Here is a 13,688-nt window from a genome sequence, read left to right as displayed (position 1 = left end):
GTCCCACATACATTTTGTAGACGAGACATAAGTATACAGCTAAGCCCATTTTTCAAAGTTGCAACTGCCTGATATGCAGAAGACTGCATGACTGCCACAATATGTATGCATGTAATGGCATCAAGTCTCTTGCATGGCTAGGCACTGCAAATTGTGTACGACAGTAACATGCTCCTTTAGCAAAACCTGTTTGTTTGGGTCGCTGGACTCTGCTTGCTCACCCGTTAGCATGTGGCACACAGGGCAGGTCTTGTCCTGGCATCCCCAAACAAGCTATAGAAAGTCAACTGCCGTGTTATGAAAATTTCAGCTTTTACCGTTTTTTTTTCATCCCTCTGCTCTTGATTTTGCTATATTGAAACACATTACTTTTCGCTAAGTTTGTACCTTGGTGCTTGACTGTCAACTGCTTGCACTTAAACAGTGTGGTACCAAAGTGGCAGCTCAGCCCTGCCGATCCTATTCCAGGTGTGGCTTCGGCAAAGCATTCTCATTGTCATCGGCATATTTATGTGCAGCACAGGACGAATGCCTTTCCCAGCTATCTCCAATTACTCCTGTCTTGTGCACGCTGACGCCATCTTATTCCTGCAGATTTCCCAATTTCATCACACCACTAGTTCTCTGTGATCCTTGACTGTGCTTCCTTTGTCTTGGCATTCATTGTAGAATTCTAATAGACCACCGGTTATCTGCCCTGTGCATTTCATGGCCTGTCCAGCTCCATTTTTCCCTCTTAATGTCAACTAGGAGGTCTGCTACCTCCATTTCCTTGGCTGCTCTGGGTACGGCACAGTTAAGGATAGAATTCCTTAACTTGTAGATCATTGAAATTGCTGATAACATTACCCTGTTTATCTTTCGCTGCAAACATTTTGCTCTTTGCTATGCCAAGTTTTCTCACTGATTTCATGCTGCCCCCTTTGTTACTGCTTCCTCAATCTTCCTGATGTTATAGTTTTGAATATCACTTCCTTGTTTATCAGCTTTGACAGTTTAGTTGATTTTATTTAATTTTTTGAGCCACACTTTCCTGCTTTCTTGTTTCTTTATTAGGTCCTTTGTTGCTTGGGAGAGCTTACCTATTTGTTGTCTTGGTACCTTACTTCCAACTTGAATTGGTGTCTCAGAAATTAGTTCTACCTGGATGTAAATTGGGTTAATTACAGTTAGACATCTTTGAGTAAGAGACAAGCTGCAGCACAGGAAATTATAGAGTGGCAAATGTAAAGGTTTCTCGAGAATGTTGCCTTACTTTCTATTGACAAATTACTATGCTCAAACTTGCCACCACTTGTACAAACCTGTTTTAGGCACAGGTAAATTTACTTGTAAGACACTGGGTTGTCGGGATTTAACTGCTAAGAGAAGGCCAGTGGAGATCCTGAGATAATTGTCTTACTACTGCGAACTGCTTAGATAGTAAATGGTAGTGTGTGTCAGTTTTCAGCACATTTCAAAATTGGTCACTTGTAAGTCATCCCTGAAGCAACTGGTTAAATGAGTTTGTCCTATAGGATCTAGAAACTAGTTTCAAATTCCACACTCGAAAAACGAACTTACTGCAGACCCGCTCTCTCAGCGCAATTTTTTACGACATTTTGCTCACATTTTGGGAAATTGATTGCAAATGTTCAGATACAGCAAAACGAGTTCCACTTTTCAGTCAGGATTAATGTAAGTCCCATTGTGCATGTGTAAGCCTATCGAGTGATACATTAGCCTACATAAGCCTAATGCATCAGTGATCATTCTATTGAACCGGTGTTGTGCAAGAGAGGATTAGTAACAGAAAGATCAGTCTTCTTTAGATAGTATACAATAACCCTTGGTTCTCGCTACACTCTTTCCTTTTTAAATATAATAGACCAGCTTGTACTGGCTGGTAGCGCCTGTAAGGTATGGTAAGATTGCCTGTGGGTGTGAATTTAAACTGTGTATGTTCCCATTTTATGGTGAAGTCGGTGTGAGACAAATGAGTACAGGGAGTAACAGAAGCCAGAAGGATACACATGGAATTTTAACTGCAAAGTCAGTCTTTTAAATGAAGTTTTACTTCTCGTGAAACCACAGAGCCCACATGTATCCTTGCTTATCCAAGGATTTCGTTCAGTTTTCATTCTTGTCATTGGGATAAAGGTCATTTCAAAAGTATGAATATGGCTGAGTACTTTAATTGCACAGATTACAAAGCTTCACTTTGAAACTTGGCCATCTTTTTGCAAAAATTGTGGGTATAGAGGCGTGGAGCGATATTGTAGATGAGTGTTGCTAGTGTTTGAAGTAGCTGCCAGTGTGACGGATCAGTCAGTGCTGGAATGATCTTAAGCACACGGCTGCTAGTAATAGTGGAATCCCGAGACTAGCGCTAGCTTTAAAATATTCATCGTGATATTCAGCGACGAAATGAGTTTTACATAGGTGCATCCCACTCTGCTTGAGGGAAGCTTTGTGCGAAAATTATATGTGGAGTGCTAATGCAGTTCTCTCTAAGTTTGGTTGCAGATCTCCTGAAAATGGTGCTAGTCTCGGAGTGCCTGTCATGTACTTTCAGCACTGACTGAATCAGTTCTGCAGTTGCAACGTGTTCACAAAGTTACTAAACTCCAATGAATTTTAAGCCAACCAAAAGTATTTCATCACGAGTCTCGTAATGTTTATAATGGGAGGTGATTGTCGATGAAACAGCAAGGTGAGAGAGACACTATAGAACTGCACACTCTGGATTAGTATGCTCAAGCTGTTTTTTCCTGGTGTATGATGGAGAAACCGCTGAGTGTTGACTACTTTGTTGGGGCTCATGTGACATGCTATCAAAGCTCATCCTGTTTGTTATCGACTTCAATAACTTTCTCTTGCTGGAACTCGAAGCCTTCGGCTAGCTTCTCATTGGCTTCATCGATGCTCATTCCGACGGGGTTCATCTGGAATGTATGTGAAATGTTACATAAGTGATGATTTGTTCTTCATTTTAGTTGTACTGCATGCATGATTCATCTTGGTACACTTACAACCAAACAGACATAACAATCTAAAATGGCAGAGATTACAATTTCGAATTATTCTTTAGTGCAGAGATACTTCCCTTCTTGAATTTCAGGCACAGGCTGCACTAACTACACGTCATTGCAACGTCACAGATTTTTATGGTATAATGTGGATTTGCTATATTAAACATAATTGGATACTGAGGGTGCTGTGAAAAGCTCAGTTGCTTCCTGGATTGTACATACATCCTGAATGCGGAGGTTTTGCAACAACCGTGCGTGGGCACTGCTTTTACAGCCCCCAGTCATAACTTGATGTCTCTATGATGAAAGAGACTCAAGCAAGGTACTTCGAAAAAATGCACCCAAGACAGCATGACACTCTCACCAACTTTTCTCAGAAGGAGGACTTCTAAGTAACACCAATAGCCTTCTGAGATTTGCCTGATTTTGGCACCTATCTGTGTGCCAAAGCATGCATTACATTATTTCGGTTCCTGGTACGCTTTAGCATGGACAGACACACAGTTGCATACTTGTAGACACCCTCAAAACTAATTTACAACTTTAAGCAAAATTCGCACTTCATCCACATAAGACTAACCAGAGTGATGTGGGATGCCCTTGAGCAGCTCACTTGTCCCACGGCCCCCCCCAAGTCTTTTGCATATTTTCCATCTATTCTTGACCCTAATCTTTCATCGCAAAAATCCTCATAGGAACTATGGCCACTTAACGCAAATTGACAAAAATAAGGGGTTGATTTGCGCTAAGTGGCCGTAATTCTTATGGTCCGTAGTACATTATGAACTGATTAATCCAGCAACAAGTATTAGTCGTCATGCATTAGCAAAATATCCCCTTCGTTATGTCTTTTTTTTTTTCTTTTTTTTTTTCGAGAAACTGTTTTCAGAGCAACTTCATGTTCTTACTAGCGCCTCCGATTTGGGAGCTCCAGCATAGCAGCACTACATTGTCTTGCTTATATATGCGTAGTTATACAGATGAAAAAAGTTCGAAATACATAAGTGCGATGCGCCATCCTAGCAGCTGCTTACCCTGATGTCTGTGTCCCGCATACCCGGCGGGCACACCTTGATAGTCTCATCGCAGAACTCGGCCTGTAGCTTGAGGTTGTCCTTCACCTTGTACTTCTTGTAGAAGTTGTGCAGGCTCGACGTCAGCTCGTCCCGGTAGTTGTCTGACGGTGAAAGAAAGCAGCGAGCTTTATTGAACCTATAGCGCAATGTTGGCTAGAACGCCGTAAAACGGATAATCGTGAAGTGTATCAACCCAAATCACTGGCTTGCCCTGTCGCAACGCAACCGAGGGTCCTGTTGTATCATCGCCCAATTTTCTGAAGCAATACTTCTTGAATCGTGGCCTTGTGCGCCGCTAGCACAGGAAGAAGCACTGGGATGCACAACTCGCCAGCGCGGACCCGGAGGTGCAGAAGGCTCTTCTGGGTCACATCCGGCTGGCAGCAGAAGCCAGTGGAGCTCTGGACTTGGGGCCCCACCCATCAAGCTCCTAACCCCCTACCCCCTTTCCTCAATTCAATAAAGTTCTTTCATCAATGAGAGAGTTCCTGCAGTTATAGCTGTTGTTATAGCAACCAGACTACATACTAGCGTACACGCGTAGTACAGTTCAAGTCGACAAGTCTTGTATGCGTATGTTTCTAGACTCGATGTGCATGCCCCTGCACTGTGTCTGCACAACTAGTACTCTCTCTAGCTCTGCATTAATTCTTGCTCTCCTTTCTCGCGTTTATCCATCTGCAAGATGCAGTGCAGGGTAGCAATAGCAAACCGGATGTGCGTTTTGGTTAGGGAAGCTTTAGCTCGGGGCTCCTGTCTAAATACATGGGAAAGGTGAAATCGTTTTTCTCGGCAACCACTGCACCGAATTTGATAAGGTTTGTTGTATTTAAAAGAAAAAGTTGAAGATCTAGTGACTGTTGGTAGCGAATTTTCGATTTAGGATGTCAATGCATAATAAAATTGCTGACAATTGCAAGTTTTCAGGAAGTGAAACTATCGTGTTTACAACTCTGTAACTCAGCAATAAAAATATGATATCAGGATTCTGTAAATTGTATATAATAGTAAATCTAAAGCGGACAAAATTGATGTATTGCACATGGCTCTCAAGTATACCACTAATATGTGAGTAGGACTATTGTAAAACCCTTGTACACAATGTACCGAATTCACGCAAGATATAAATAGGTATATAAAATTTGCCCACTTTGGATGTTCTGACAGATGCAGTTTACAGAACTGCGATATCTGTTCTTAGTGCAGAGCTATTCATTTGTAAATTGTTTGCTTCTATTTCTTTCAAACATACCATTTTTCGAAATTTCCTTTAAAAAAAATTCAGGCCCTTACTCAAAATATCGCTTCCAACAGTTTAATTTAGCGTTTTCTCTCAAATGCAACACGTTTCATTATAATCGACCCAGTGGTTATCTCAGAAGATCGATTCTGCGTTTTACATGTATTTGAACAGGCGGCATCGGAGTTGGGCCCGGCCTTCTCATTTATCCCTCTCATTTATCTCTCTCCCTCAACACTGAAACTCGTCCCAGTGACGCCCGACATGCAATGTAGCCATGACAACTCAATGTGGCCCGAAAGCTGGGGGGCCAACAAACTAGCAGAAAAATTGTATCGCGCTGTTGGTGTTTTCAGTTTTGACAGTTGCTATTTGAGTTTTACGTGAAGCGGGCTTCAGCCCGCTTGTATGACGTCACTGCTCCGTCGCTACAAGCGACTGTCTCCGTCTGCACATTTGATTCACTCACCGAGGATAAAGTTGCAGGCCTTGAGCATCTTCGGAGGGCTGTGCCTGTAGACGACGAAGTTATCCGCGTTGCACAAGTTGTTCAGCGCGCCTTCCACTAGTCGCTTGCGACCTTGGCTCGCCGACAGCTTGGGGTGCAGCTCTGCACATGCGCGGATGAGCGCGGAGCGAGAACTTCATTACCAGAGGTCGAAAAGATTTTCCCGATTGTCTGCGAATTTCTAATTGAAGCTTCTTTTTCTTTATTTTTCCTTCATAGCGGTATTACTGAAACGGTGTTCTTTCGCGCCTCAATTTTCGGCCTCTTAAAGGCCGGACGAGATATGGGTGGTAACGCCATCTTGAAGTTCCCGCATTAACTGATCGTGACGTCATGACTTTGGCCAGCGTGTGCTCGGGATAACTCAGTGCTCGTGACTAATCAACATTTTGTCGATAAAGAAAATGATTACATTGCATTCTAAAGGAACCAAATACTCAACCTGGGAGTTTTAGGAACTTTCTCTGCGCAGAAACAGGCGAAATACGAGAAATTACTTTTTAAATCAATGGCGTAAGACTGACCTACCGGCCATAGAGTTCATACAATAATTGTTGTTTGAAACTCTATGGTACCGCCGCTTCGGTTCACCCGCAAAATTCAAACCAGCAAACTTTGGTCTTCATTTTCTTCGCATAACCGAGCGTTTCCGGCCTAAATATATGAAAACAACTTCAAGAAAGAACGTTGAACGATTCTGAACTAGTTTAGTGTAGCCCTTTAATGTCCTTTAAGTGACAAACAACACATTTCGTGGCGCGAATCTGCATTTGCATTATCGAGTGGTGAAATTCGATTAGGAATGTAATGTATCCAGCAGGACTATCCTCGGAAGGTTGGTAACATTTCACTCTTCCCAGTGTTTTCTCCTGGTGGTCGAGACTCTATTTTCCCATTAATAACCTTTGTCGAATACCTCAACAAGTCATTTAATCAACAGCAGTGTGCAAATAAAGTAAAAAGAAGATGCCCACTATAGAAGTGATAGTGGTGTCGCAAGAACTACGGTATCCCATAATCCTAAGAAAGTCTAAAAGTCGTAACGAATCCATCGAAAATACGAATTCTGTCTACTTCTTTGTGGTGTCCATTCCGCGCACATGTTTTCTGATTTCTCGAAACAAAAATGAGAAATCGTAAGTTCAGCTAACGGGCGTGTCCCTTCACACACTCGAAAAGTATTACACCCTTTGGTTGGGTGTATCATGCGTGCGTTTCTTTTCTCCAACACCCTTCACTCACTATTTTCTTGCCAAGAACGTTACGTCACGCTGACACGCGCATGTGATTCGTGACCTGGAATTACCGGGTGCGCAGTGTTAATGAAAGGAAGTGCACGCTGACAGGGGACTGTTATTGTTTGGTTACAATTAAGATAAGTCCTCAATGATGGAAATTGTTTATTTTTTTTCAGTTACCTGGTAGCGCTGTGCTGTGAAATAAGTCATGTCCTCACTGCAGGGAGCCGCAAACAGTGGCCTATAAGTTGCCTTCCCTGTTTTTTTTTTTTTTTTTTAATGGTTAGTAAATAGAATGAATGAATGCATGAATGAATGAATGAATGAATGAGACCACCTATAATAACTATCCGAGACTACTTTCCCCTCATTTTGTTGTTTCTTCGATAAAAATTGCTATGGTCACAACGCCGAAATGAAGGCCGACTGTGGAACTTGCCTTGCAGGATCGCCACGCATCCATCGCATTGCAGACCTGCAAGAAAGCGTAGAATTATAGACGAAAAAATGAAGCGGGTAGCCTTGCTAGAAGTAAGACTAGCACTGCGTGTATTTATTTCTTCATTCTTCTATTGGTTTGCAGGGAAACGTGAAAGATAAGCTGCGAGTCGGATTATATATGACGTTATAACGCTGCTTTCAAGAATTGATGCAGCGAGCAGCAGCGTGAAGGGCATTCGAAACTTTGGCTGTTTATTAGTGCGGAAGTATATGTCGCTTGAGGCAGAAAATCCGGCGTTTTAGGCAACGAGTTGTGCCAAATGTCATCATCATCAGTGACGTCATCAGCGTCTTGTTTGACGTCAGTAATACAGAATTATGTAAGAACAATAGTTAGAGTAAGGTTACTCAAGGTGGAGTAAAGTGAATTAAGGTGAATTAAAGTGAATGAAGGTTAATAAAGTGGATTAAGGTTGGTACAAATTATAGCAAGGTGGATTAAGGTACAGTTGTGGACACGTACATGTATCATGGACGTAACTAATTAATTAGAGTAGTCAATACTTTCGCATTCAAACCACGGAAGGATACTTAAGTGACTGTCTTTATAACGCAAGTCCTGCGCAGTCTTGTCCGGCACGGGAACGTTGGAGGATATGTTCTAACTGCGCAAAGACGCCAGATTTTGCCTATATCGAAGCACTTTCGCCTTTTCTTCGTTTCCGAGCACAGAAGAACAAACAATAAAGGGGAGAAAAAAGCTGGCCTCGACGATTCACGCGGCACTGAATTGTGACAGCAGTCCCACAACGCAGCCCCACTGTTTCTAGCAGCCAAAAGAAAGCTTACACAAGAAAAGTTCACACGCAAGGGATGCTTTCTCTTCCACGCCTTTTTCGCACCGTTCGGAAGAATGTACCACCAACTTGCTCAACATGATGTTACGTCGAGTTACATGACGAACTACCAACTCGCCCAACTTTCCGTTTTGATCGAGTTTTGTAAGTCTGCACCGTACTCACCCTGGCCCGGTGGCTTTTCGGCGGCAGTCACCGGAGGCACGTGGCAAGTGGCGATGACACCGAGCAGGAGTAGCCCGTACATCGTGGAGGAACGACTCGCTGGAGTAGCCATAGCGTGCGTCTACACCCCGACACGTGCTGTGCTTTCGCTGCTGTACCGGCGTTCGAGGGAAGTGCGATAGGCGGCCTTTTCGTTGGCTTCGCGGCCTAAGCAACGTCAGTGATCCATGTCACTGTAATTGTGTGCAGCATATGTTTATCTAGAGAAAAGAGGGAGGGGGAGTAGAAATCCACAGCTGTCCTGTTGCGAGAACTAATGTAGACCCTCAGCTAGGAGGAGGAATAAGTGAAAGCTTCGTGACGTCGTGGCTTCTTCAAGAAATAGATAAGAAGCCCTACTATCAGAGAGCAGACGCGACAACAATTGGGGGGGGGGGGGGGGGGGAATAAAGAGAATACATAAGGCAAACGAGTGGTACATTGTTGAGGCTCGTTGATAGTCCCAATGGAACAAGACGATGCCCCAGCCTCGCCTGTATTGTCTGCAACTTCGCCGGCGGGACACGACACCTACGTTTGTCACCGCTCATTGTTCTCGGCTTCGATAAGATAGAAATGGAAAGGTCCGATAGCGGAGGAGTTTCTCCCATACGCCGGAAAGCTCTGTAGGCACTGCGATTAGATAGCGTGAGTATAGCTACCGATAGGCGACCTTATATTGGTTTGCCGCGGAAATCGTTATGGGCCTTTCACGACCCGTATAAGCAAGCAGTCGATGTAAGAGCGCGGAAATGTCCTTCTATCGGCAAAGAGCGCCGGACATCACTATCACTTCGGGCCTACATTTTGGCATCGCCATGTCTGCAGAAAGCAACTCGCACGATGTTCCAGCTCAAACTCAATGTTCTCATAATGCAAGCCGTCTGGAGTTAAATCTGGCATGTCTTGCGTTCAACGAAAGTGCCTTCATCAAGCTTAGGGATGCTATAAGCTCTATGAGCTGTTTTAGTAAACGATGTTTCTTCATTAGCAAATTGGCCTCTATTACATACCGTGAGATGAAGCTTGGTAAGCCGGGAGCCAAACAACAAACGAAAGACGTATGGGGAAGCGCCGGCATGTCCACACAATCTGACCGTGACTTCACTGATTGTGAGCAGCGTATATACCAGGATCTGTTGAATTGTCTGCGAGTATTGAAGGAATACAGCACACTCTAAGATAACCAGAGAAGCTCAGCAAGTTACGACTTTTCCAGAACTAACATGACAGAACTTCGTGGAAATACATTAAAATTCGTAACGTCACACCGAGGTATACCGGTGCTCAAGTTTTGGCGCTAATTTCAAAAAGAAAAAGAAAAGGGAAACTTGGTTTTATTTTTTCCTCTACAGTCCATGACAGGATAGAAATCCAGTGTTACCTCAAACCACAAATAAGCACTGCACGGGCCTTCTGTGCTTCCGCGCTACAAAAAATAGTTCTCTATAGAGACACGCCGATATTGAAAATTGTTCGCCTCAATCGTGACGTCACAGAAATGAGCAAAGGTGATTGGCTGTTATGTGATGCGTGCTTACGAAGCTTTCGACAAATCTCAACCGTATTAGCATAGGGTGGATTTTCCTCGATAAGTCTCCTGATGCAGTTCTGCTTGCAGTCGAATAATCCCAAGGATTATCCCGACTGCGTATATGATCCTGTCCTCAAGCTCTCCAAATTCGCATTGCCTTGCTAGAATCCTGAGCTCTGTTAGCCAATCGTTGAATGACTCAGCCATCCCGCTGGTTCCTGGAACCAAGCCAAAAATCACCCCACTGACTGGCAGCGCCGCGACGCGCGTCGCTGTATATAGACCGGCAATACAGTGGCCGCTTCCCGGCAACCTGCAGCTTATGCAACCGTAATATTTACTGGGAAATGCTTGCGGCGAATGATATGCACGAAGGCGAGCTTTGTGGTTCTTTTTTGCCAAGCACGGCCGGCGCCTGCCGCGATGATGATGATGATGGTGATGATTTATTGTCATCCCCATTGAAACGGGGCGGCGACAAATAGTCACCTAGTCTGCTTGATTTAATCAAGTATACTATACATGTTCTTTATCTAGCATTTTTGTATACCTCTCATTATCTTTCTTTTTCAAAAATTTACCTTGTACCGCTGCCTATGATTTTAAGAGATCAGGCCGTATCCATCTTTTGCCTGCTTTTTTTCCACCAGTACTCTAATCGTCTCTTGCTGATCTCTACGGCTGATCTGTTTATGTTTCCTTCCACTTTAAACCCTAAGCGCTTCTGGGAGTTGCACGTTACCTACGGTTCTCGCTGGGTGGATCCCGTCGCATTCCATTAGGATGTGCTGAGTGGTCTCTGGATCTTTACTGCAGCATACACATGTCTCATCTAGTTCCGAATATTTGTTCCGATATGTTTTCGTCCTTAGGCAACCGGCTCGAGCCTCAAATAGCAAGGCACTGCCCTTTGTGGTATCGTACAAGATTTTCCCTTCTAATTTCTTTCTTCTCATTCTTGTAAATCTCCATTGTCCTTTTTGTTTCCATTCTTTGCATCCAATTCACGGTCTCTATTTCTCTCACTTTCTTTCTGATGACCCCTGGTTGTCTATTTACAGTTTCGATTATCCTGTACTTGGTTGCCAACTTCCTTGACCTTTTCCTCCATTCTGTGTCCACGCTTTTCATGTAGAGATACTTGTGCACTTTAGCCGCCCATTTATTTTTACCCATCTTCCTGAGGATGCGCGGAGGTGAGCGCCATCTGGTGATGCTTCAAGGAACCCAGCGCCCATGCGGCGCGCGCTTCCCGTTACTCGGTTGTGACCACGTGGGAGTAGCCGGGTGGCGCGGGGCAACCTCCGTGTCTGCACTGGACCCTAATAAAGGTATGCTCACTCACTCACTCACTCACTCACTCACTCACTCACTCACTCACTCACTCACTCACTCACTCACTCACTCACTCACGTGACTTTTTGTACCATCTCCGGGGCCGCCGCCGGATTTTCCGCTTCATGAACCATATAATGATTTCGCATTAAAAGCGGTGGCCGAAATTGACAGTGCACTAGGTTGGGGTTATAAATACCCCAAGCACTCATCATACAAGGCTACTTTAACTGAGGCGCCCATCCCTCAAGTCGAACAGCTCCATGTCCGGTTGGATATGCGATCTGAAGCGCGATCAAGCATTTAGATGTAGGCGTGTCCGCGACGCGTTTCTATTCTGTGCGGGTGCCATCGCGTTATTTAGCGGAAGCGCGGGCGTTTTCCGAGTGTCGCACTCTCGCTCGTGAAAAACGCGCCATGCGGTTCCAGCATACACGTTTCTCGGCGTTAGCACGCACCGGCGCGCCATCCACTTCGGAGATCACGCGGCGGCTTCGGCGTGGCCCCACTAGATGGCGCTGAGTGTTCTTAGGGAAGCGCGAAAGAGGAGTCGCCGCTGCAGTACACGCCTCATACAAAACTTGTTTCGACGGTGTCAAAACGCAATAGCGCAAGACAGGGGTAATTGGAGATCGCAGGGAGAGGCCTTCGTCCTACAGTGGACATAAATATAGGCTGATGATGACGATGATGAATAAGTCGGTGCAGGGGCGTAGCCAGGATGGGGGAGGGGGGGGGGGGGAGGGGGCTGATGAGGCTTCAGCCCCCCCCCCCCCCCCCCCCGAAATTTTTTCGTGCTCACATGCACCGTTGACCAAAACTACCACCGACGCCCGGGACTCATTCTGGATTTTGTCTACAATGTCTTTTTCACGCTCGAAAAGACATTTCGGCACGTACATTGCGAACTCGGGCTGGATTTCGTGGCAACGCCCTTGCACCTGGAGTCACGTAACGCAAGGAGCCACATCCGAGCACAAACTTTCAAGGGCTTTTCGATAGCGAGCGGGCGCGTTGCGGCATCTTGCAGCGGCCGCGGAATCTACGGAGCGTATGGATTTGAATTACGAAACTTTATGGGTATAAAGTCTCATAAACTTTTGACGCGAAAGGTGCACTGACATTTCCAAAGGCGTGCTTTAAAAGATTTTCAATTCTGAAACTTTATGGGGTTAATGTTTTTATAAAATTGGGCCAACATGCGCGCACTGGAGCCCTCGTGTCCAAGCCGTCTTTTCGAATTAGCTTAATTGGTCTTTTGGTCTCTGTCTCGCTGATTACACTCCAATATTTCTTGCAGAATTTCTGGCAATTATTCTGGTCATCCGAAAATTGGGTCGACAGAATTCTAAAGTAATCGTGGTTACAGATGCGCTTTCGGTCTGTACACATTTAGCTTCTAATAATCAGTCACACCTGCTGAGTATATTTTCGACCTTTGCCCCGGATAATTTGTCTGAAGTCCGCGTTGTCTGGGTCCCCGGACATAGTGGAATCTTTTAAATGAATCAGCGGACTCGCTCGCATTGTCATCACTAAATTGTCTGGTCATAAATGTTCTTCCTGATTTCTGTTTTATAACAGGAGCTAGATTTAAACGCCTTTTATTGCTGAATTGTAATGGATCATCCATACTTTCCTCTGATGATTTTCGACATCTAAAATTTCGATGTAACACGAGCAAATGCCTTTCACGCCAATGTGAGGTGCACGGTGTCAAACTTCCGCTGTAGAGTTCCCCACCTAAATATTTATCTTCATAGATCTGGTTTATCTATCACTGTCCTCTGGTCCTTTTGTAATGAACCAGAAACCATGGACCAGTTCTTTCTTTTTTGCCGCCGCATCTCCTCCCTCCGTAGAATGTTTGTCATATTTCCAACTAGTAATCTGGGTTTGGCACTAACAACACCAAACATTTTGTCCTTTGGGACCTGTCAATGAGGCACAAGCCATGGTTTGATGATTACTGTTGTGCACAAATTCATTGAAGCATCCGGAAGGTTACGCTGCTAAGTTACTGACCGTGGGACATGTTATTTTATTTTTATTTTTGTAGATAGATTACTCTTTAATTTTTATGTATTTAGTTTATGTATAGGCCCTCTCAAAATCGATGTTATCAGTTAGTTTCCAATTGCTTCGTTTTGATTGTTCGCCTTTCCCCCTTTTGTACGTTGTTGGTGTATGTTTCAATCCATGCAGTGTACACGGCCAATCCCCCTCGTGGGTACGAGCCATGTT

At 44.4% G+C, this 13,688-nt stretch overlaps 1 protein-coding gene across 1 annotated transcript; it reads right to left on the bottom strand.

Moving 5' to 3' along the window:
- Window positions 1-2,634: 2,634 nt before the first annotated feature.
- Window positions 2,635-8,841, bottom strand: LOC119452857 (uncharacterized). The gene is made up of 5 exons (XM_037714809.2): window positions 8,537-8,841; window positions 7,513-7,548; window positions 5,797-5,937; window positions 4,046-4,188; window positions 2,635-2,924 (listed from the first exon to the last, which is right to left on the bottom strand). Exons 1-5 carry the CDS (start codon window positions 8,646-8,648, stop codon window positions 2,814-2,816), a joined length of 543 nt encoding a protein of 180 aa, XP_037570737.1. The 5' UTR covers window positions 8,649-8,841; the 3' UTR covers window positions 2,635-2,813.
- Window positions 8,842-13,688: the final 4,847 nt, after the last annotated feature.

The sequence above is a fragment of the Dermacentor silvarum genome, chromosome 5, assembly GCF_013339745.2.
Source record: "Dermacentor silvarum isolate Dsil-2018 chromosome 5, BIME_Dsil_1.4, whole genome shotgun sequence".
In the NCBI taxonomy this organism is placed as follows: Eukaryota; Metazoa; Arthropoda; class Arachnida; order Ixodida; family Ixodidae; genus Dermacentor; species Dermacentor silvarum.
This window is presented reverse-complemented; position numbering and strand designations above follow the sequence as displayed.